The sequence below is a fragment of the Oncorhynchus masou genome, unplaced genomic scaffold, assembly GCF_036934945.1.
Source record: "Oncorhynchus masou masou isolate Uvic2021 unplaced genomic scaffold, UVic_Omas_1.1 unplaced_scaffold_551, whole genome shotgun sequence".
NCBI classification, from domain to species: Eukaryota; Metazoa; Chordata; class Actinopteri; order Salmoniformes; family Salmonidae; genus Oncorhynchus; species Oncorhynchus masou.
In genome coordinates this window covers 218374-243660 of record NW_027011926.1, presented here as the reverse complement: position 1 = coordinate 243660, position 25287 = coordinate 218374, and the positions used below count along the sequence as shown (strand labels likewise).

The 25287-nt window shown below is 51.8% G+C and overlaps 1 protein-coding gene across 1 annotated transcript; it reads left to right on the top strand.

Annotated features, from left to right (window-relative positions):
• The first annotated feature begins 653 nt into the window (after nt 1-653).
• On the top strand, nt 654-18028 carry tmem243b (transmembrane protein 243, mitochondrial b). The gene is made up of 5 exons (XM_064962454.1): nt 654-788; nt 7646-7846; nt 13701-13751; nt 15373-15477; nt 17449-18028. The coding sequence occupies exons 2-5, from the start codon at nt 7754-7756 to the stop codon at nt 17575-17577; spliced, it is 378 nt and encodes a 125-aa protein (XP_064818526.1). The 5' UTR covers nt 654-788; nt 7646-7753; the 3' UTR covers nt 17578-18028.
• Nucleotides 18029-25287: the final 7259 nt, after the last annotated feature.

Here is a 25287-nt window from a genome sequence, read left to right as displayed (position 1 = left end):
GTATCTGTGCTTTACTATTCATATGTTTTACAACTTTTACTTCACTACATTCCTAAAGATAATATTGTACTTTTTATTCCATACATTTTCCCTGACAACCCAAAGCACTCTACATTTTGAATGCTTAGCAGAACAGGAAAATTGTGAAATTTACACACTTATCAAGAGAATGCGTGGTCAGCCCTACTGGGTATGTTCTGGCGGACTCACTAAACACATGTATGTTTTGTAAATAATGTCTGAGTGTTGGAGTGTGCCCCTGGCTATACATACATTTTCAAAACAACAATTTATACTTTTACTTTTGATATTTAAGTATATTTTAGCAATGAAATTTACTTGCGATACTTTAGTATATTTAAAACCAAATACTTTTAGACTTTTACTCAAGTAGTATTTTACTGGGTGACTTTTACTTAAGGTATTAAGGTATCTATACTTTTACTCAAGTATGACAAATTGGGTACTTTTTCCACCACTGGGATTTCTACAAACATTTCTGCAGAATGCTGTCCCTAAAAAAGGTTTGTATTAATCTACACTCATCAAATGAAATAGGTTAGTACACTGTATTGAATCATGTCAACTCTTTGCCGAAATGTTTATCGGCGTAATGAGATATTTTGCCTTTAAGAGTACTGTCACGTTCCCTTTAAGCTGCCCGGCTGTAATTTCTGGTTGAGCCGATCAGAATCATTTTGCTCCTGGAAGTTTTGGAGACACTGGATAAGTGACAAGTAGTTGACACATATTCATCTGAAACACTACCTCTTATTATGCTCTGACACGTAAGTACACTGAAACAAAGTAGACGTTTGGTTGAACCTTTGAAATAGGTGTTTTGAGCAGCTGATTGGAGCTGTCCTAGTAGTGTTATTGTTAGCGGACATGCTATCAGTAACAAACTGCCGTTAGATAACCAGCAGGCTTACTAGCTAGCCGTCTTCTGTTAAACTCGTAGATCTGTTTTGTGAGCTTTGATGAGTGTTTAAAATGAATGTTAAATTAAGATCTGCGAGGTCAGCGCCCAACACAGCTAAACTAGCTAGCAAGCCTAATGACTACCAGCTGTTAGCTGACTATTTACAAGTGATTTAGCTAGCCCGGTTGGTTTCCCGTATGTCCTAGCCCGGTTGGTTTCCCGTATGTCCTAGCCCGGTTGGTTTCCCGTATGTCCTAGCCCGGTTGGTTTCCCGTATGTCCTAGCTGGTTGGTTTCCCGTATGTCCTAGCTGGTTGGTTTCCCGTATGTCCTAGCTGGTTGGTTTCCCGTATGTCCTAGCTGGTTGGTTTCCCGTATGTCCTAGCCCGGTTGGTTTCCCGTATGTCCTAGCCCGGTTGGTTTCCCGTATGTCCTAGCCCGGTTGGTTTCCCGTATGTCCTAGCCCGGTTGGTTTCCCGTATGTCCTAGCCCGTTGGTTTCCCGTATGTCCTAGCCCGGTTGGTTTCCCGTATGTCCTAGCCCGTTGGTTTCCCATATGTCCTAGCCCGGTTGGTTTCCCGTATGGTTTCCCGTATGTCCTAGCCGGTTGGTTTCCCGTATGTCCTAGCCCAGTTGGGTTCCCGTATGTCCTAGCCCGGTTGGTTTCCCGTATGTCCTAGCCGGTTGGTTTCCCGTATGTCCTAGCCCGGTTGGTTTCCCGTATGTCCTAGCCCGGTTGGTTTCCCGTATGTCCTAGCCGGTTGGTTTCCCGTATGTCCTAGCCGGTTGGTTTCCCGTATGTCCTAGCCGGTTGGTTTCCCGTATGTCCTAGCCGGTTGGTTTCCCGTATGTCCTAGCCGGTTGGTTTCCCGTATGTCCTAGTCGGTTGGTTTCCCGTATGTCCTAGTCGGTTGGTTTCCCGTATGTCCTAGCCGGTTGGTTTCCCGTATGTCCTAGCCGGTTGGTTTCCCGTATGGTTTCACGTATGTCTTAGCCCGGTTGGTTTCCCGTATGTCCTAGCCGGTTGGTTTCCCGTATGTCCTAGCCGGTTGGTTTCCCGTATGTCCTAGCCGGTTGGTTTCCCGTATGGTTTCCCGTATGTCCTAGCCCGGTTGGTTTCCCGTATGTCCTAGCCCGGTTGGTTTCCCGTATGTCCTAGTCGGTTGGTTTCCCGTATGTCCTAGCCGGTTGGTTTCCCGTATGTCCTAGCCGGTTGGTTTCCCGTATGTCCTAGCCGGTTGGTTTCCCGTATGTCCTAGCCGGTTGGTTTCCCGTATGTCCTAGCCGGTTGGTTTCCCGTATGGTTTCCCGTATGTCCTAGCCGGTTGGTTTCCCGTATGTCCTAGTCGGTTGGTTTCCCGTATGTCCTAGTCGGTTGGTTTCCCGTATGTCCTAGCCGGTTGGTTTCCCGTATGTCCTAGCCGGTTGGTTTCCCGTATGGTTTCCCGTATGTCCTAGCCCGGTTGGTTTCCCGTATGTCCTAGCCGGTTGGTTTCCCGTATGTCCTAGCCGGTTGGTTTCCCGTATGTCCTAGTCGGTTGGTTTCCCGTATGTCCTAGCCGGTTGGTTTCCCGTATGTCCTAGCCGGTTGGTTTCCCGTATGGTTTCCCGTATGTCCTAGCCCGGTTGGTTTCCCGTATGTCCTAGTCGATTGGTTTCCCATATGTATGGTTTCCCGTCCGTATGTCCTAGCCCGGTGTCCTAGCCCGGTTGGTTTCCCGTATGTCCTAGCCGGTTGGTTTCCCGTATGTCCTAGCCCAGTTGGTTTCCCGTATGTCCTAGCCGGTTGGTTTCCCGTATGTCCTAGCCGGTTGGTTTCCCGTATGTCCTAGCCGGTTGGTTTCCCGTATGTCCTAGCCCGTTGGTTTCCCGTATGGTTTCCCGTATGTCCTAGCCCGGTTAGTTTCCCAATACTGAATGAACACTTATTTTAACTTAATATAATACATCAATAAAATCAATTTAGCCTCAAGTAAATAATGAAACATGTTCAATTTAGTTTAAATAATGCAAAAACAAAGTGTTGCCACGAAGCATCGTTACCCATCGCTCCACAAAAGCCGCGGCCCTTGCAGAGCAAGGGGAACCACTACTTCAAGGTCTCAGAGCAAGTGACGTCACCGATTGAAACGCTATTTAGCGCATACCACCGCTAACTAAGCTAGCCGTTTCACATCCGTTACACTCAGAACATGAGAACATACGAAAGCTGGTGGTTCCTTTTAACATGAGTCTTCAATATTCCCAGGTAAGAAGTTTTAGGTTGTAGTTGTTATAGGACTATTTCCCTCTATACCATTTGAATTTCATTAACCTTTGACTATTGGATGTCTTATAGGCACTTTAGTAGGGTAGCTGGGGCGGCAGGGTAGCCTAGTGGTTAGAGCGTTGGACTAGTAACGAATCCCCGAGCTGACATGGTACAAATCTGTCGTTCTGCCCCTGAACAGGCAGTTAACCCACTGTTCCTAGGCCGTCATTGAAAATAAGAATTTGTTCTTAACTGACTTGCCTGGTTAAATAAAGGTAAAATAAAAAAATAAAAAGTATTGCCAGTGTAACAGTATAGCTTCCGTCCCTCTCCTCGCTCCTCCCTGGGCTCGAACCAGCAACACAACGACAACAGCCACCACATCGAAGCAGCGTTACCCATGCAGAGCATTGGAACAACTACTAGAAGTCTCAGAGCAAGTGACGTTTGAAACGTTTTAGCGCACGCTAACTAGCTAGCCATTTCACTTCGGTTACACCAGCCTCATCTCGGGAGTTCATTGGCTTGACTCACAACGAAGAGCTGCTGGCAAAACTCATGAAAGTGCTGTTTGAATGAATGTTTACGCGCCTGCTTCTGCCTACCACCGCTCAGTCAGATACTTGTATGCTTGTATGCTCAGTCAGATTATATGCAATGCAGGACACGCTAGATAATATCTAGTAATATCAACCATGTGTAGTTAACTAGTGATTATGATTGTTTTTTATAAGAAGTTTAATGCTAGCTTGCAACTTACCTTGGCTTACTGCATTCTCGTAACAGGCAGGCTCCTTGTGGAGTGCAACTAGAGAGAGGCAGGTCGTTATTGTGTTGGACTAGTTAAATGAAAGGTTGCAAGATTGGATCCCCCGAGCTGACAAGGGGAAAATCTGTCGTTCTGCCCCTGAACGAGACAGTTAACCCACCGTTCCTAGGCCGTCAGGGAAAATAAGAATGTGTTCTTTGACTGACTTGCCTAGTTAAATAAAGATATTAAAAAAAAATTCAAATCAGCAAATCGGCGGCCAAAAATACAGATTTCCGATTGTTATGAAAACTTGAAATCGGCCCTGATTAATCGGCCATTCCGATTAATCGGTTGACCTCTAGTTACTACTGCATTGTCGGAACTAGAGGCACAAGCATTTCGCTACACTCGTATTAACATCTGCTAACCATGTGTATGTGACAAATACAATTTGATTTGATTTGGGGCGGCAGGTAGCGGTGGCAGGTTGGGGTGGCAGGTTGGGGTGGCAGGTTGGGGCGGCAGGTAGCCCTGCAGGTTGGGGCGGCAGGTAGCGAGGCAGGTAGCCCGGCAGGTTGGGGCGGCAGGTAGCCCGGCAGGTTGGGGCGGCAGGTAGCCCTGCAGGTTGGGGCGGCAGGTAGCGAGGCAGGTAGCCCGGCAGGTTGGGGCGGCAGGTAGCCCGGCAGGTTGGGGCGGCAGGTAGCCCTGCAGGTTGGGGCGGCAGGTAGCCCTGCAGGTTGGGGCGGCAGGTAGCCCTGCAGGTTGGGGCGGCAGGTAGCCCTGCAGGTTGGGGCGGCCCTGCAGGTAGCCCTGCAGGTTGGGGCGGCAGGTAGCCCTGCAGGTTGGGGCGGCAGGTAGCCCTGCAGGTTGGGGCGGCAGGTAGCCCTGCAGGTTGGGGCGGCAGGTAGCCCTGCAGGTTGGGGCGGCAGGTAGCCCTGCAGGTTGGGGCGGCAGGTAGCCCTGCAGGTTGGGGCGGCAGGTAGCCCTGCAGGTTGGGGCGGCAGGTAGCCCTGCAGGTTGGGGCGGCAGGTTGGGGCGGCAGGTTGGGGCGGCAGGTAGCCCGGCAGGTTGGGGAGGCAGGTAGCCCGGCAGGTTGGGGAGGCAGGTAGCCCGGCAGGTTGGGGAGGCAGGTAGCCCGGCAGGTTGGGGAGGCAGGTAGCCCGGCAGGTTGGGGAGGCAGGTAGCCCTGCAGGTTGGGGCGGCAGGTAGGGGCGGCAGGTTGGGGCGGCAGGTAGCCCGGCAGGTTGGGGAGGCAGGTAGCCCGGCAGGTTGGGGCGGCAGGTAGCCCTGCAGGTTGGGGCGGCAGGTAGCCCTGCAGGTTGGGGCGGCAGGTAGGGGCGGCAGGTTGGGGCGGCAGGTAGCCCGGCAGGTTGGGGCGGCAGGTAGCCCTGCAGGTTGGGGCGGCAGGTAGCCCTGCAGGTTGGGGCGGCAGGTTGGGGCGGCAGGTTGGGGCGGCAGGTTGGGGCGGCAGGTAGCCCGGCAGGTTGGGGAGGCAGGTAGCCCGGCAGGTTGGGGAGGCAGGTAGCCCGGCAGGTTGGGAAGGCAGGTAGCCCGGCAGGTAGCCCGGCAGGTTGGGGCGGCAGGTAGCCCGGCAGGTTGGGGCGGCAGGTAGCCCGGCAGGTTGAGGAGGCAGGTAGCCCGGCAGGTTGGGGAGGCAGGTAGCCCTGCAGGTTGGGGCGGCAGGTTGGGGCGGCAGGTAGCCCGGCAGGTTGGGGCGGCAGGTAGCCCGGCAGGTAGCCCGGCAGGTTGGGGAGGCAGGTAGTCCGGCAGGTTGGGGCGGCAGGTAGTCCGGCAGGTTGGGGAGGCAGGTATCTGTCGTTCTGCCCCTGAACAAGGCAGTTAACCCACTGTTCCCCGGTAGGCCGTCATTGTCAAATAAAATATTTAACTGACTTGCCTAGTTAAATATATATATATATATAGCCCGGCAGGCTATATATATAAAAATATATAAAAATGTTTGTAACTAGCAAGGCCATTTAGACTCCGGTTGGCGGATTGCTGTTGTTTTCAGTGTAGCTGTTCACATGATCCCATGCAGCAGCTCTTAGGGTTATCATGTGTTATGTAGCCCAGGCTGGGATGGAGCTGGAGGCTAGAGAGTAGCAGCTAGTTCCCATGTCATAATGGACCTCTTGTTTCTTGTGGGTTTGGAGCACAAAGCTGCCTCAGGAATTCTGCCTTTTCACCCAGAATGTTGTTGCAACAGGAAATGGTCTCTGCTCTCTGGCCTAGAATGGTCTTCTGCACCGTGCAGTAACATACTGCTGGGCTAGAGCTGGGCTCGGGGTAGAGCTGGGGTAGGTTAGGGAAGAGCTGGGCTAGGGCTTAGGCTAGAGCTAGGGTAGGGCTGGGATAGGGTTAGAGCTAGGGTAGAGCTGGGCTAGGGCTTAGGGTAGAGCTGGCCTAGAATGGTATTCTGGTTCGTGCAGTAACATACTGCTGGGGTAGGGCTGGGCTAGAGCTAGGCTAGAGCTAGGGTAGAGCTGGGCTCGAGCTGGGCTCGAGCTAGGGTAGGGCTGAGCTAGAGCTAGGGTAGAGCTGGGCTGGGGTAGAGCTGGGGTAGAGCTGGGGTGGGATTGAGCTGGGCTAGAGCGGGGCTGGGCTAGAGCTTGGGTAGAGCTGGACTGGAGCTTGGGTAGAGCTGGACTGGAGCTTGGGTAGAGCTGGACTGGAGCTAGGGTAGAGCTGGGCTAGAGTTAGGGTAGAGCTGGGCAAGAGATGGACTGGAGCTAGGGTAGAGCTGGGCTAGATCAAATCAAATAAAATTTATTTATATAGCCCTTCGTACATCAGCTGATATCTCAAAGTGCTGTACAGAAACCCAGCCTAAAACCCCAAACAGCAAGCAATGCAGGTGTAGAAGCACGGTGGCTAGGAAAAACTCCCTAGAAAGGCCAAAACCTAGGAAGAAACCTAGAGAGGAACCAGGCTATGTGGGGTGGCCAGTCCTCTTCTGGCTGTGCCAGGTGGAGATTATAACAGAACATGGCCAAGATGTTCAAATGTTCATAAATGACCAGCATGGTCGAATAATAAGGCAGAACAGTTGAAACTGGAGCAGCAGCACGGCCAGGTGGACTGGGGACAGCAAGGAGTCATCATGTCAGGTAGTCCTGGGGCATGGTCCTAGGGCTCAGGTCCTCCGAAAGAGAGAAAGAAAGGGAGAAGGAGAGAATTAGAGAACGTACACTTAGATTCACACAGGACACCGAATTGGACAGGAGAAGTACTCCAGATATAACAAACTGACCCTAGCCCCCGACACATAAATTACTGCAGCATAAATACTGGAGGCTGAGACAGGAGGGGTCAGGAGATACTGTGGCCCCATCCGAGGACACCCCCGGACAGGGCCAAACAGGAAGGAGCTAGGGTAGAGCTGGGCTAGAGCTAGGGTAGAGCTGGACTGGAGCTAGGGTAGAGCTAGGGTAGAGCTGGACTGGAGCTAGGGTAGAGCTGGGCTGGAGCTGGGCTAGAGCTAGGGTAGAGCTGGACTGGAGCTAGGGTAGAGCTGGGCTAGAGAAGAAAACATGACAACGTCTAGGGGGGGATTTGAGATTGGGCTGGGGGCAGAGATGAGAGGGGATCAAGGAGAGAGACGAGGTAAAGGAATAGGGGGAATCAGAAAGGAAAGTATGGGAGGGGGTGTTTTAGCCAGTCCCTTTATGGGGTGAGGGACAGGCTATTAACTTCCCTCTCCTATTCCTCCCACCCTTCAGGTCAGGCATCTGGTTGGCTGGCCCTGCTTCCTGTCCGGTAAGGCCTGCCCCTGTGGAGCCATTAGCATGCAGTTCCTCTGTGTGTCCATGGGGTGGAGCTGCTGAGCCATGGATGACTTCACTACCAATGATTTCACCACCAGAACATATGGCACCAGCGGCCTTGACAACAGACTGCTGTTTGGAGAAACCTCTGCTCGGGTACGTGTGTGTGTGTGTGTGTGTGTGTGTGTGTGTGTGTGTGTGTGTGTGTGTGTGTACGGCTGTTGCGGTGACCATATTACCGCCACACCCACAGTCTTGAGTCTCCTCTTCTGCACTCTGGACATGTGTTGGTAGTACCTAACTCACTAACAACCATCAGGACCTAATGGCTCCATGTCCCTCTAACCATCGGGTCCTAATGGCTCCATGTCCCTCTAACCATCAGGTCCTAATGGCTCCATGTCCCTCTAACCATCGGCTCCTAATGGCTCCATGTCCCTCTAACCATCGGGTCCTAATGGCTCCATGTCCCTCTAACCACTCTGACATCAATGACAATCAAACACTTATCATCACAACAGTATCATGCTTTTACAACTCACCTCACTGTGATGATCAATTCGAAGAAAGAAGTTCAACAGCAGGTTGAACCAGTGTATAACATGGTCGTTGTGGATGCTGTCACAAAGCCCAACACAATGAAATGGACAGTGCTTTCTAAGGTGATGATTAATTCAGAACACCCATAGACCATCTGAAAGCTCATTCATAGGCCTGTATATGAGCCCCCACCCCCCCAAAAAACTGTATTAAAATAATGATTGTTCTGTTATACAATACATATCGCATATTGCACATGGCAGAAAAAAAACATTTTAAAAAACTGATTTAAGATGTCTTTGGTACATAACTGGTCGAGCCTATACTCCAACATGTCGATCCATGAGTCTGGGAGAGAACGGTCCCACAGTTGACAGTGCATGTCAGAGCAAAGCCCAAGCCATGAGGTTGAAGGAATTGTCCATAGAGAGAGGATTGTGTCGAGACACAGATCTGGGGAAGGGTACCCAAACATTTCTGCAGCACTGAAGGCTCCAAGAACACAGTGGCCTCCATCATTCTTAAATGGAAGAAGTTTGGAACCACAAAGACTCTTCCTAGAGCTGGCCGCCTGGCCAAACTGAGCAATCGAGAGAGAAGAGCCTTGGTCAGGGAGGTGACCAAGATGGTCACTGACAGATCACCTATAGTTCCTCTGTGGACATGGGAGAACCTTCAAGATGGACAACCTTCTCTGCAGAACTCCACCAATCAGGCCTTTATGGTAGGGTGGTCAGATGGAAGCCACTCCTCAGTAAAAGGCACACATGACCGCCCGCTTGGAGTTGGCAAAAGGCACCTAAAGACTCAGACCATGAGAAACAAGATTCTCTGGTTTGATGAAACCAAGATTGAACTCTGTGGCCTGAATGCCAAGCATCATGTCTGGAGGAAACCTGTCACCATACCTACTGTGAAGCATGGTGGTGGCAGCATCATGCTGTGGGGATGTCAGGATTGAGGGAAAGATGAATGGAGGAAAGTACCTTGAGGAAAACCTGCTCAGGACCTCAGACTGGGGCGAAGGTGCAACTTCTGGACAAGTCTCAATGTCCATGAGTGGCCCAGCCAGAGCCTGGACTTGAACCCAATTTGAACATCTCTGGGGAGACCAGAAAATAGCTGTGCAGCAACGCTCCCCATCCAATCTGACAGAGATTGAGAGGATCTGCAAAGAAGAATGGGAGAAACTCCCTAAATACAGGTATGCCAAGCTTGTAGCGTCAGACCCGAGAAGACTCGAGGCTGTAATTGCTGCCAAAGGTGCTTCAACCAAGTACTGAGTAAAGGGTCTGAATACTAATGTAAATGTTATACATTTGCTACAATAACAGAATTGGAAATATATCTAAACCTGTTTTATGCTTTGTCGTCATAGGGTATTGTGTGTGGATTGAAGGGGAAAAACTATTGAAACAATTGTAGAATACGGCTGTAACCTAACAATGTGGGAAAAGTTGAGGGGTCTGAACACTTTCCAAATGCACTGTATTAATAAAGACTAGATGAAATTGCGAATAGTCAGATGGGTGACAATATGATCAGTTGTTGAGAGAACCGCATGTGCAGCCTTAGGCAAGGAACAGAGGGCAAGCTTTCTCTGCAATGTTCTCAAATTATCAATAGCCAAGTCACATCAAGCAGCCCATATGTTGTTTTTCTAGGTCATTCTAAGGTTTGTATCATTCAAAACTACAGTTGCCAAATAACTCTGAACCTAGGGCATAGGACCTGTTTCAAATAACTCTGAACCTAGGGCATAGGACCTGTTCCAAATAACTCTGAACCTAGGGCATAGGACCTGTTCCAAATAACTCAACCTAGGGCATAGGACCTGTTCCAAATAACTCTGAACCTAGGGCATAGGACCTGTTCCAAATAACTCTGAAACTAGGGCATAGGACCTGTTCCAAATAACTCTGAACCTAGGGCATAGGACCTGTTCCAAATAACTCTGAACCTAGGGCATAGGACCTGTTCCAAATAACTCTGAAACTAGGACCTGTTCCAAATAACTCTGAACCTAGGGCATAGGACCTGTTCCAAATAACTCTGAACCTAGGGCATAGGACCTGTTCCAAATAACTCTGAACCTAGGGCATAGGACCTGTTCCAAATAACTCTGAACCTAGGGCATAGGACCTGTTCCAAATAACTCTGAACCTAGGGCATAGGACCTGTTCCAAATAACTCTGAACCTAGGGCATAGGACCTGTTCCAAATAACTCTGAACCTAGGGCATAGGACCTGTTCCAAATAACTCTGAACCTAGGGCATAGGACCTGTTCCAAATAACTCTGAACCTAGGGCATAGGACCTGTTCCAAATAACTCTGAACCTAGGGCATAGGACCTGTTCCAAATAACTCTGAACCTAGGGCATAGGACCTGTTTCAAATAACTCTGAACCTAGGGCATAGGACCTGTTCCAAATAACTCAAACTTGGGCATAGGACCTGTTTCAAATACCTCTGAAACTAGGGCATAGGACCTGTTTCAAATAACTCTGAACCTAGGGCATAGGACCTGTTCCAAATAACTCTGAACCTAGGGCATAGGACCTGTTTCAAATAACTCTGAACCTAGGGCATAGGACCTGTTTCAAATAACTCTGAACCTAGGGCATAGGACCTGTTCCAAATAACTCTGAAACTAGGACCTGTTCCAAATAACTCTGAACCTAGGGCATAGGACCTGTTCCAAATAACTCTGAACCTAGGGCATAGGACCTGTTTCAAATAACTCTGAACCTAGGGCATAGGACCTGTTTCAAATAACTCTGACCCTAGGGCATAGGACCTGTTTCAAATAACTCTGAACCTAGGGCATAGGACCTGTTCCAAATAACTCAACCTAGGGCATAGGACCTGTTCCAAATAACTCAACCTAGGGCATAGGACCTGTTTCAAATAACTCTGACCCTAGGGCATAGGACCTGTTTCAAATAACTGAACCTAGGGCATAGGACCTGTTCCAAATAACTCTGAACCTAGGGCATAGGACCTGTTCCAAATAACTCTGAACCTAGGGCATAGGACCTGTTCCAAATAACTCTGAACCTAGGGCATAGGACCTGTTCCAAATAACTCTGAAACTAGGGCATAGGACCTGGCCAAGGTTTGACTCCATCAATCACCACATTCTTATCAGCAGACTTAACAGCCTTGGTTTCTCAAATGACTGCTTCGCTTGGTTCACCAACTACAGTGAAATATACCTGCTGGAGCGTGTGCTACGGGTGGGTGCTGCTATGGTGACCAGTGAGTTGAGATAAGGCGGGGCTTAACCTAGCAAAGACTTATAGATGACCTGGAGACAGTGGGTTTGGCGACAAATATGAAGCGAGGGCCAGCCAACGAGAGCATACAGGTCGCAGTGGTGGGTAGTATATGGGGCTTTGGTGACAAAACGGATGGCACTGTGTAAGACTGCATCCAATTTGCTGAGTAGAGTGTTGGAGGCTATTTTATAAATTACATCGTCGAGGATCGGAAGGATGGTCAGTTTTACGAGGGTATGTTTGGCAGCATGAGTGAAGGATGCTCATTTCATTTTGGATTGGAGATGCTTAATGTTTGAGTTTATTTTATTTTTACAGGGACAGTGCACATTAATCAACATTTCAGTAAAAGTGACGGTTTTAGCCAGCCGGCTAATTTTCAACCGCAGTCCCTGGGCAGGTTATTAAAAACAATTACAATAGACAATCTTTGAGCAGTGAGCACACGCAGAGCAACATAGGGCAAGCAAGACGTAGCATACAAACAGAGCAACATAGGGCAAGCAAGACGTAGCATACAGACAGAACAAAAAGCAGCAAGACAAAATTCATAAAAGCAACTAAGTGTTTCCACACATCACAAGCTACAGACAACATGGAAAGCGGCAACACACAGCTAGGGATTATGTTCACTGATTATGTTCACAAAAAGCAGCAAGACAAAATGGCCTTTAGTCATGTCTTCATGCATCTTGTGAAAGTGTGATATGTGGTGCAGTTGTGTGTCTGATGGCAGTGTATTCCAGACATGGGAAGCTCTCACAGAGAAAACGGATTTACTAAAGGTGCTTTTCCTTAAGGGAACTATACAGTCACCTCTCATGGCAGACCTTGTGGATCTGCTGCCATATGTTTGGGTTTTCTGTTTAACATAAATACTGAGTGGAGGGGGAGCCAGGCCGTTTAGGATCTTGAAAACAAGACATGTGTCAGTGTATTGCATAAGCTTTTCCCAACTCAGAAGCTCATGCTTTTTGAGGATGTAACAGTGATGATGGCTATTGGGCTTCCTATCAAGCACTTTGAGAGCCTGTTTGTAGACAGACTGAATAGGTTTTAATACAGCAAGCTTGGGCCCAACTAGTCAAGCAGTATGTTAAGTGGGGAAGAATCATAGATTTGAAGTACAGTTTTGCTACCTCTGTAGTCAAACAATTTCATATAAATTGGAAATTAGCTAGGTTGAATTTGGCTATTTGAATGACCTTTTCACATGATTTTTAAGAGAGAGGTTGGAATCAAGTATGATGCCAAGGTACTTAAAATCAGAAACCACCTGGAGCTTCTCCCCTGACACATAGACATCTGTTGCCCTCTTTGAAGAACATGCAAACACGAGTCACTGAGCCACTTTGTAACCTGGACCATTACAGTAGTGAGTCACTTTGTAACCTGGACCATTACAGTAGTGAGTCACTGAGTCACATTGTAACCTGGACCATTACAGTAGTGAGTCACTGAGCCACTTTGTAACCTGGACCATTACAGTAGTGAGTTCTTGTGCAGCTTGTTGGTTGCTCTTTGCATGCACATATATCACTATGTCATCTGCATACATTTGAACTTCAGACCCAGTACAGACAGAAGGCAGATCATTAATGTACAGGCTGAACAGGAGGGGCCCCAGTATTGACCCTTGGGGCACGCCCACATCATAGCTACGATAGGGCGACAGCTCATTGCTCACTCTGACACACTGAGCTCTGCCTTCAAGGTATGATTTCATCCATCTCAAGGCATCGGGGGAAAAGTTGAACTTTGACAATTTTGTGATGAGAATCTCATGGTTAACAGTATCAAAAGCCTTCCTTAGGTCCAGAAACACAGCCCCAACAACGCCCCCTTTGTCCATGTGAGTCTGGAAGGAGAGTTCACAGTCTAACCAGACACCTAGGTATTTGTAGTTGTCCACATATTCTAAGTCAGAACCGTCCAGAGTAGTGATGCTGGTTTAGGGTCGAGGAGGTTTAATGACGCTGATTTACAATATGGGCATGAACATCACAGTTTCTAAATGTAGATGTTCCAATCAGCGGCTTGTATGTGTGGAGGCCTGGAGATGCTAAACATGTTTATGTCAATTACCGTGAGACCAGCAGTCTTTTGCATGACTAACTGGCTGACAAAATGTCATGACCGCCACAGTGTGTGTTATCGGCTGGTCTCATGTAATGTCCTCTTTCCCTTGCAGGACAGAGCCATCAACCTGGTGGTCGGAGGACTGACATCCCTGCTCGTTGTAGTAAGTACCCCTGGACTGTTTCCACATGTTGTTGTTACAGCCTGAATTTAAAATGGATTACATTAAATGTTTTGTGTCACTGACCTACACACAATACCCCATAATGGTATTGTGTTTTTAGACATTTTTTACAAATTTTAATAAAAAATGAGAATGTGGAATGTTTTGTACGTTTTCTACCCATTTGTTATGGCCTAAATAAGTTCAGGAGTAAAAATGTGCTTAACAAGTCACACAAGTTGGACTCACTCTGCACAGTAATACTGTTAAACATGAATGACTACACTAGCCTAGTGGTTAGAGCGCTGTGCTAGTTACCGAAAGGTTGCTGGATTGAGTCCCTGAGCTGACAAGGTAAACATCTGTTGTTCTGCCCCTGAACAAGGCAGTTAACCCACTGTTCAATGGTTGTCATTGTAAATAAGAATGTGTTCTTGGTTCCTCCCGGGTGGTGCAGTGGTCAAAGGCACTGCATCGCAGTGCTCACTGTGCCACCAGAGATTCTGGGTTCGAGCCCAGGCTCTGTCGCAGCCGGCCATGACCGGGAGGTCCATGGAGCGATGCACAATTGGCCCAGCGTCGGCCGGGAGGGACATCCTTGTCTCATTGCGCACTAGCGACTCCTGTGGCGGGCTGGGTGCAGTGCACCCTGACCAGGTCGTCAGGTGTATGGTGTTTCCTCCGACACATTGGTGTTGCAGGCTTCCGGGTTGGATGTGCATTGTGTCAAGAAGCAGTGCGGCTTGGTTGGGTTGTGTTTCGGAGGACGCATGGCTCTCGACCTTCGCCTCTCCCGAGTCCGTACGGGAGTTGCAGCGATGAGACAAGACTGTAACTACCAATTAGATATTAGGAAATTGGGAAGAAAAAAGGCTTTTTTTTAAAAAAGGATTTGTTCTTAACTTGCCTAGTAAAAAAAGGAATTGGGAGAGGAAATGGTAGAATATACTGGGAAAGATGGGTTGATCTGTGGCCTTCTGAAGGGTGATCTGTGGCCTTATGAAGGGTGATCTGTGGCCTTATGAAGGGTGATCTGTGGCCTTATGAAGGGTGATCTGTGGCCTTCTGAAGGGTGATCTGTGGCCTTCTGAAGGGTGATCTGTGGCCTTCTGAAGGGTGATCTGTGGCCTTCTGAAGGGTGATCTGTGGCCTTCTGAAGGGTGATCTGTGGCCTTCTGAAGGGTGATCTGTGGCCTTCTGAAGGGTGATCTGTGGCCTTCTGAAGGGTGATCTGTGGCCTTCTGAAGGGTGATCTGTGGCCTTCTGAAGGGTGATCTGTGGCCTTCTGAAGGGTGATCTGTGGATGTCTGAAGGGTGATCTGTGGATGTCTGAAGGGTGATCTGTGGATGTCTGAAGGGTGATCTGTGGCCTTATGAAGGGTGGAGTGAATACATACTTGAAATATTTCAGGTCCTCCAATGAGGGGTGAGGATGTGATTGTTTCAGGTTTTCCACAGTGTGCTAGTCCTGGTAGTTCCATACTGTGAGAGGTGTGTCTCTGCTGGTCCTGGTAGTTTCATGCTGACCAGATCACCCACTTACCAGATCACCCACTGATTTGAAGGGCCTTTTGTCTTGTTGTTTCAATTTGATCAGTTAGGTGGTGATTGTGTTCCCTAGGTAACAGTGATCAGTTCATTCCTGTTTCCCTCGTTGCCTCCCTGGCCACTCAACGTCTTCTTGGCTTTCTGTATCCTGCTGACCTGCGGCTCGGCCATGGTGCTGGTGAGTACACACTGCTTTCTTTGGGTCTGAAGAGGATAAATATCTCCCTCCTGTAGATCTTCTGGTACCGGCAGGGGGACGTGGGTTACGGTTAGGTACCGGCAGGGGGACGTGGGTTACGGTTAGGTACTGGCAGGGGGACGTGGGTTGGGTACCGGCAAGGTGATGTGGGTTACGGTTAGGTACTGGCAGGGGGACGTGGGTTGGGTACCGGCAAGGTGATGTGGGTTAGGTACCGGCAGGGGGGGGTGGGGTTGGGTACCGGCAGGGGGACGTGGGGGTGGGGTTGGGTACCGGCAGGGGGACGTGGGGTTGGGTACCGGCAGGGGGACGTGGGGGTGGGGTTGGGAACCGGCAGGGGGACGTGGGGAACCGGCAGGGGGACGTGGGGAGCCGGCAGGGGGACTTGGGGTGGGGTTGGGTACCGGCAGGGGGACTTGGGTTGGGTACCGGCAGGGGGACTTGGGGTTGGGTACCGGCAGGGGGACTTGGGGTTGGGTACCGGCAGGGGGACTTGGGGTTGGGTACCGGCAGGGGGACTTGGGGTGGGGTACCGGCAGGGGGACTTGGGGTGGGGTACCGGCAGGGGGACTTGGGGTTGGGTACCGGCAGGGGGACTTGGGGTGGGGTACCGGCAGGGCGACTTGGGGTGGGGTCGGGTACCGGCAGGGCGACTTTGGGTCGGGTACCGGCAGGGGGACTTGGGGTCGGGAACCGGCAGGGGGACTTGGGGTTGGGAACCGGCAGGGGGACGTGGGGTTGGGTACCGGCAGGGGGACTTGGGGTGGGGTTGGGTACCGGCAGGGGGACTTGGGGTGGGGTCGGGTACCGGCAGGGGGACTTGGGGTGGGGTTGGGTACCGGCAGGGGGACTTGGGGTGGAGTTGGGTACCGGCAGGGGGACTTGGGGTGGGGTACCGTACCGGCAGGGGGACTTGGGGTGGGGTACCGGCAGGGGGACTTGGGGTGGGGTACCGGCAGGGGGACTTGGGGTGGGGTACCGGCAGAGGGACTTGGGGTGGGGTGGGGTACCGGCAGAGGGACTTGGGGTGGGGTGGGGTACCGGCAGGGGGACTTGGGGTGGGGTCGGGTACCGGCAGGGGGACTTGGGGTTGGGTACCGGCAGGGGGACTTGGGGTTGGGTACCGGCAGGGGGACTTGGGGTGGGGTACCGGCAGAGGGACTTGGGGTGGGGTACCGGCAGGGGGACTTGGGGTGGGGTCGGGTACCGGCAGGGGGACTTGGGGTGGGGTCGGGTACCGGCAGGGGGACTTGGGGTTGGGAACTGGCAAGGGGACGTGGGGGGGTCGGGAACCGGCAGGGGGATGTGGGGGTGGGTTTGGGAACCGGCAGGGGGACTTGGGGTGGGGTTGGGTACCGGCAGGGGGACTTGGGGTTGGGTACCGGCAGGGGGACTTGGGGTGGGGTTGGGTACCGGCAGGGGGACTTGGGGTGGGGTTGGGTACCGGCAGGGGGACTTGGGGTGGGGAACCGGCTGTTGGACTTGGGGTGGGGTTGGGTACCGGCAGGGGGACGTGGGGTCGGGTACCGGCAGGGGGACGTGGGGTCGGGTACCGGCAGGAGGGGGTGGGGTCGGGTACCGGCAGGGGGACTTGGGGTTAGGTTTGGATACCGGCAGGGGGACTTGGGGTTGGGTTTGGGTACCGGCAGGGGGACTTGGGGTTGGGTACCGGCAGGGGTACGTGGGTTGGCTACCGGTAGGTGTTAGGCTGACTGTCGTCTTCCTCCTGTAGTTTGTCTGGTACCGGCAGGGGGACGTGGGGTTAGGTTTGGGTACCGGCAGGGGGGACTTGGGGTCAGGTTTGGGTACCGGCAGGGGGGACTTGGGGTCGGGTACCGGCAGGGGGACTTGGGGTCGGGTACCGGCAGGGGTTAGGCTGACTGTCGTCTTCCTCCTGTAGATTGTCTGGTACCGGCAGGGGTTAGGCTGACTGTCGTCTTCCTCCTGTAGATTGTCTGGTACCGGCAGGGGGACTTGGATCCGAAGTTCAGGAAGTTAATCTACTACATGCTGGCCTCCATCATGCTGCTGTGTCTCTGTGCTAACCTGTACTACCACGACGTGGGCAGAGGGACGTGAGACTGGACTTGCCTTACTCACCCTTACTGCCACACACCGTCCCTGACTGGACTAGTGGAACCAGTTCTACCAGGAAGATGGACCTGCCCAGAACCAGTTCCGGTGGGGGGGCCCACATTCCACACAGGCACAAGGAGGACAGACAGTTTCCAGACAAGTGACTGTCCACCAATCATAGTCAAGTGACTGTTTCTATTCCACAGATCTGACCACTCAGCTCTGCACAGCTTCACTTTAGGATTATTCAGACCATTTGTTGCTTTTTTATTTAGTATTTTATGCAATAAATACTCATATCCTGTCTGGCCTGTGAGTTGTTGTCCTGCACCTCTGTCATAAGCTTTGTTGATATCTGGCATCTCCTGTGTCTTCTTCTTGGCCACATTCTGATTGTCCCACATTTTCAGAAAAGTGTCTCCACATGGTATTAAAATGTCTCTTATCCACTGTCTACGCATTGTGACCAGATTTCCTGATCCCTCCTTGTGTGCAAGTTATTTGACAGATGATTTATTTTACTTTGGCTGCGTTTAGTCAGCCTAATTCTGATGTTTTACCCGGGTATTGGCAAAAGAGCTGCTCTGATTGGTTAAAAGATGAGACTTGTGCTGCCTGGGCACCTGACTACCTCCGGAGGAGGTCAGTAGCCCTCCCAGCGATGACTCATGCCTCAGGTAGCCCTCCCAGTGATGTTTCATGCCTCAGGTAGCCCTCCCAGCGATGTTTCATGCCTCAGGTAGCCCTCCCAGCGATGTTTCATGCCTCAGGTAGCCCTCCCAGCGATGTTTCATGCCTCAGGTAGCCCTCCCAGCGATGTTTCATGCCTCAGGTAGCCCTCCCAGCGATGTTTCATGCCTCAGGTAGCCCTCCCAGCGATGACTCATGCCTCTGGTAGCCCGTGAAAACCCGCATGGATCAAACGCAATAATTTGCCATATTCTAATAATATTCATGTGCCAAGCTATCGCTACGGTCTTGTGAAACTTCCTTACATGTAACTTGCAACAATTTCAAAGATTTAGTTATATGAACTCTAAGAAAGTCAGTCAATGGAAATAAATTAATCAGGACCTAATCTATGGATTTCACTTGACTGGGAATACAGATATGCATCTGTTGGTCACAGGTACCTTACAAAAACAAAACAGAAAAACAGGGGCGTGGATCAGAGAACCAGTCAGTATCTGGTGTGACCACCATTTGCCTCAAGCAGCGCGACACATCTCCTTCACATAGAGTTGATCAGGCTGTTGCTTGTGGAATGTTGTCCCACTCCTCTTCAATGACTGTGAAGTTCCTGGATATTGGCAGGAACGCGTCGTCGTACACGTCGATCCACAGCATCCAAACATACTCAACGGGTGTCTGGTGAGAATGGAAGAACTGGGGAGATTTTCAGCTTCCAGTAATTGTGTCCAGATCCTTGCAGCATGGGGCCGTGCTTTATCATGCTGAAACATGAGGCGATGACGGTGGATGAATGGCACGACAATGGGCCTCAGGATCTCCCCATGGTATCTCTGTTCATTCAAATTGCCATCAATAAAATGCGATGGTGTTCGTTGTCCGTAGCTTATGCCTGCCCATACCATAACCCCACTGCCACCATGGGGCACTCTGTTCACAACGTTGACATCAGCAAACCACACGACACCTGCGGTTCTGAGGCCGGTTGGATGGACTGCCAAATTCTCTGCAATGACTTATGGTAAAGAAATTAACATCACATTTTCTGGCAATAGCTTTGGTGGACATTTTTGCAGTCAGCATGCCAATTGTACACTCCCTCAACTTGAGACCTCTCTGTGGCATTGAGTTGTGACAACTGCACACTTTAGAGTTGCCTTTTATTGTCCCCAGCACAAGGTGCACATGTGTAATGATCATGCTGTTCAATCAGCTATTTGATATGCCACATAGTTGACCCACCCCCCTCTTCAGAGGACAAATATATGGTGTTTTTACACCTTTAGCGTACATTTTACAATAGTGCATCTAAATCATTAAGGGGGGTGGTGAGAAGGATTACTTATCCTATCCTAGGTATTCCTTGAAGAGGTGGGGTTTCAGGTGTCTCCCCAAGGTGGTGATTGACTCCGCTGTCCTGGCGTCGTGAGGGAGTTTGTTCCACCATTGGGGGCCAGAGCAGCCCATTTTGACTGGGCTGAGCCCTCAGCCTGTACCCTCAATGGTAGGGAGCGAGCAGGCCAGAGGTGGATGAACGCAGTGCCCTTGCTTGGGTGTAGGGCCTGATCAGAGCCTGGAGGTACTGCGGTGCCCATCCCACCCTCAGCTCCGTAGGCAAGCACCATGGTCTTGTCCCAGCCCCTCAGCCATGCAGCTTCCCAACTGGAGCCAGTGGAGAGAGCGGAGGAGCGGGGTGACGTGAGCCCATCTTGGGAAGGTTGAACACCAGACGGGCTGCGGCGTTCTGGATGAGTTGTAGGGGTTTAATGGCACAGGCAGGAGCCCAACCAACAGCGAGTTGCAGTAATCCAGACGGGAGATGACAAGTGCCTGGATTAGGACCTGCGCCGCTTCCTGTGTGAGGCAGGGTCGTACTCTGCGGATGTTGTAGAGCATGAACCTACAGGAACGGGCCACCGCCATGATGTTGGTCCCCACCCCAGGGTGTTGTCCAGGATCACGCCAAGGTTCTTAGCGCTCTGGGAGGAGGACACAATGGAGTTGTCAACAGTGATGGCGAGATCATGGAGCGGGCAGTCCTTCCCCGGGAGGAAGAGCAGCTCCGTCTTGCCGAGGTTCAGCTTGAGGTGGTGATCCGTCATCCACACTGATATGTCTGCCAGACATGCAGAGATGCATCCCACCTGGTCATCAGAAGGGGAAAGGAGAAGATTAATTGTGTGTCTCTGCATAGCAATGATAGGAGAGACCATGTGAGGTTATGACAGAGCCAAGTGACTTGGTGTATAGCGAGAATAGGAGAGGGCCTAGAACAGAGCCCTGGGGGACACCAGTGGTGAGCCAGCGCGTGGCGAGGAGACAGATTCTCGCCACGCCACCTGGTAGGAGCGACCTGTCAGGTAGGATCGCAATCCAGCGTGGGCCGCGCCGGAGATGCCCAACTCGGAGAGGGTGGAGCCCAGGATCTGATGGTTCACAGTATCGAAGGCAGCCGATAGGTCTAGAAGGATGAGAGCAGAGGACCCCTCAGAGTTAGCTTTCCCAGTGCGGAGCCCTCCGTGATGCAGAGAATCCCAGTCTCAGTTGAATGACTAGTCTTGAAACCTGACTGATTTGGATCAAGAAGGTCATTCTGAGAGAGATAGCGGGAGAGCTGGCCAAGGGCCACGTTCAAGAGTTTTGGAGAGAAAAGAAAGAAGGGATACTGGTCTGTAGTTGTTGACATCGGAGGGATCGAGTGTAGGTTTTTTCAGAAGGGGTGCAACTCTCGCTCTCTTGAAGACGGAAGGGACGTCCCAGCGGTCAGGGATGAGTTGATGAGCGAGGTGAGGTAAGGGAGAAGGTCCCCGGAAATGGTCTGGAGAAGAGAGGAGGGATCCCACCCCTCGGCGGGCAGGTTGTTGGGCGGCCGGCCGTCACAAGAAGCGAGATTTCATCTGGAGAGAGGGGAGAAAGAGGTCAGAGCACAGGGTAGGGCAGTGTGAGCAGAACCAGCGGTGTCGTTTGACTTAGCAAACGAGGATCGGATGTCGTCGACCTTCTTTTCAAAATGGTTGACCCCTCAGTCATCTGCAGAGAGGGAGGAGGGGGGAGGAGGATTCAGGAGGGAGGAGAAGGTGGCAAAGAGCTTCCTAGGGTTAGAGGCAGATGCTTGGAATTTAGAGTGGTAGAAAGTGGCTTTAGCAGCAGAGACAGAGGAGGAAAATGTAGAGAGGAGGGAGTGAAAGGATGCCAGGTCCGCAGGGAGGCGAGTTTTCCTCCATTTCCCTCGGCTGCCCGGAGCTCTGTTCTGTGAGCTCGCAATGAGTCATCGAGCCACGGAGCGGGAGGGGAGGACCGAGCACGGCCTGGAGGATAGGGGACATAGAGAGTCAAAGGATGCAGAAAGGGAAGAGAGGAGGGTTGAGGAGGCAGAATCAGGAGAAAGGTTGGAGAAGGTATGAGCAGAGGGAAGAGATGATAGGATGGAAGAGGAGAGAGTAGCGGGGGAGAGAGAGCGAAGGTTGGGACCTCTACCATCCCACCTCTAGGGGCAGTGTGGGATGAGAGCCCAGAGGGAAAAGGATACAAGGTAGTGGTCCATCCCACCTTGGAGGAGTTGCAATGAGGTTAGTGGAAGAACAGCATCTAGTAAAGATGAGGTCCCACCGTCATTGCCTGCCTTGTGAGTAGGGGGAAGGTGAGGGGTGAGGTCAAAAAGAGGAGAGGAGTGGAAAGAAGGAGGCAGAGAGGAATGAGTCAAAGGTAGACGTGGGGAGGTTAAAGTCCCCCTCCCAGGACTGTGAGAGGTGAGCCGTCCTCAGGAAAGGAGCTTATCAAGGCATCAAGCTCATTGATGAACTCTCCGAGGGAACCTGGAGGGCGATAAATGATAAGGATGTTAAGCTTGAAAGGGCTGGTAACTGTGACAGCATGGAATTCAAAGGAGGCGATAGATAGATGGGTAAGGGGAGAGAGAGAATGACCACTTGGGAGAGATGAGGATCCCTGCCACCCACCCCTCTGACCAGAAGCTCTCGGGGTGTGCGAGAACACGTGGGCGGACGAAGAGAGAGCAGTAGGAGTAGCAGTGTTATCTGTGGTGATCCATGTTTCCGTCAGTGCCAGGAAGTCCCAGGGACTGGAGGGAGGCATAGGCTGAGATGAACTCTGCCTTGTTGGCCGCAGATCGGCAGTTCCAGCCCTACCGGAGACCAGGAACTCCACGTGGGTCGTGCGCCTGGGACCACCAGATTAGGGTCACCCCCACGCCCATGGAGCCCTTGTATGGTCTGTGCAGAGAGGAGAGAACAGGGATAGATAGACACATAGTTAACAGGGTACAGAAGAGGCTACGCTAATGCAAAGGAGATTGGAATGACAAGTGGACTACACGTCTCGAATGTTCAGATTAACCGTCAGCAAGAATCTTATTGACTAAAATGATTGAAATGATACAGTACTGCTGGAGTAGGCTAGCTGGTAGTGGCTGCGATGTTGACACTACACTAATCAAGTCGTTCCGTCCCAGTGTAATAGTTTCTACAGTGCTGCTATTCAGCCCATCCTAGCTGGCTAGCTAGCAGGTTAATTGCGTTACGTTACTTTAAAAGAACGACAATAGCTGGCTAGCTAACCTAGAAAATCGCTCTAGGCTACACAATTGTCTTAGATACAAAGACGGCTATGTAGCTAGCTCTCAGCTACCATCAAACAAAACAAACCGTTGTACTGTAATAGTTACTACAGTGCTGCTATTCGGGGCTAGCTGGCTAGCTACGTTAAAAGCCCATCCCACAATAGCTGGCCAGCTAACCTAGAAAATCGCTCTAGGCTACACAATTGTCTTAGATACAAAGACGGCTATGTAGCTAGCTAGCTACGATCAAACAAAACAAACCGTTGTACTGTAATAGTTACTACAGTGCTGCTATTCGGGGCTAGCTGGCATCTACGTTAGAAGATCCCACAATAGCTGGCCAGCTAACCCTCAGAAAATCGCTCTAGACTACACAATTGTCTTAGATACAAAGACGGCTATGTAGCTGGCTAGCTACGATCAAACAAATCAAACCGTTGTACTGTAATGAAGTGAAATGAAAATGTGATACTACCTGTGGAGCGACGCGGAATGTTGACCGGGTAGTTGGAGTTCAATTCGGTAGAGGTTGGCTAGCTGTTGGTACTTTTATATAAAGCAATCACACAACATAAATTACCAAACATCACCTCTCAGCCCATCCCACCCCTCAGCCCATCCCACCTCTCAGCCACTCTCAGCCCATCCCACCCCTCAGCCCATCCCACCTCTCAGCCACTCTCAGCCCATCCCACCTCTCAGCCCATCCCACCTCTCAGCCCATCCCACCCCTCAGCCACTCTCAGCCCATCCCACCCCTCAGCCCATCCCACCTCTCAGCCCATCCCACCCCTCAGCCCATCCCACCTCTCAGCCCATCCCACCCCTCAGCCACTCTCAGCCCATCCCACCTCTCAGCCACTCTCAGCCCATCCCACCCCTCAGCCCATCCCACCCCTCAGCCCATCCCACCTCTCAGCCCATCCCACCTCTCAGCCACTCTCAGCCCATCCCACCCCTCAGCCCATCCCACCTCTCAGCCACTCTCAGCCCATCCCACCCCTCAGCCACTCTCAGCCCATCCCACCCCCCTCAGCCCATCCCACCCTCAGCCACTCTCAGCCCATCCCACCCCTCAGCCCATCCCACCTCAGCCACTCTCAGCCCATCCCACCCCTCAGCCACTCTCAGCCCATCCCACCCCTCAGCCCATCCCACCCCTCAGCCCATCCCACCCCTCAGCCCATCCCACCCCTCAGCCCATCCCACCTCTCAGCCACTCTCAGCCCATCCCACCCCTCAGCCACTCTCAGCCCATCCCACCTCTCAGCCACTCTCAGCCCATCCCACCCCTCAGCCCATCCCACCCCTCAGCCCATCCCACCCCTCAGCCCATCCCACCTCTCAGCCACTCTCAGCCCATCCCACCCCTCAGCCACTCTCAGCCCATCCCACCCCTCAGCCCATCCCACCTCTCAGCCCATCCCACCTCTCAGCCCATCCCACCTCTCAGCCCATCCCACCCCTCAGCCCATCCCACCCCTCAGCCACTCTCAGCTAATAGCCCATCCCACCCCTCAGCCCATCCCACCCCTCAGCCCATCCCACCCCTCAGCCCATCCCACCCCTCAGCCCATCCCACCTCTCAGCCACTCTCAGCCCATCCCACCCCCTCAGCCCATCCCACCCCTCAGCCACTCTCAGCCCATCCCACCCCTCAGCCCATCCCACCCCTCAGCCCATCCCACCTCACAGCCACTCACAGACTGGTCCACCGTGAGCAGAGTGCATGCAGAGGGAGTGAGTGACAGACAGAGGAGCAGCTAATAGATTTACTAAACGGTGGAAGTTATTTCTGGTTTCCATCTTTACATTTGGCAGACATTTGGCAGGGCCTGAAGCAATTGTTGCAGGCCTGGGTGGGTAGGGAATGTTGCAGGGCCTGAATGTTGCAGGCCTTGGTAGGGTAGGGCCTGAATGTTGCAGGCCTGGGTAGGGTAGGGCCTGAATGTTGCAGGCCTTAGGGTAGGGTAGGCCTGGCCTGAATGTTGCAGGCCTTGGCAGGCCTAGGGTAGGGCCTGAATGTTGCAGGCCTGGGTAGGGTAGGGCCTGAATGTTGCAGGCCTGGGTAGGGCCTGAATGTTGCAGGCCTGGGTAGGGCCTGAATGTTGCAGGCCTTGGTAGGGTAGGGCCTGAATGCTGCAGGCCTGGGTAGGGTAGGGCCTGAATGTTGCAGGCCTTGGTAGGGTAGGGCCTGAATGTTGCAGGCCTTGGTAGGGTAGGGCCTGAATGTTGCAGGCCTTGGTAGGGTAGGGCCTGAATGTTGCAGGCCTGGGTAGGAATACCCTTTGCAATATTGGTAAACCCAGGTCAATGTAAACCTGCCAACACCTGTCTCAAAATGTTAAATCAGAATGTGGACAAGATCAGGACAAAGGAGCAGGTATAACCGGGGATAAAGTGTCGGACGATCGTCAGGCAGTACTAAAACACACCAGAGTAGC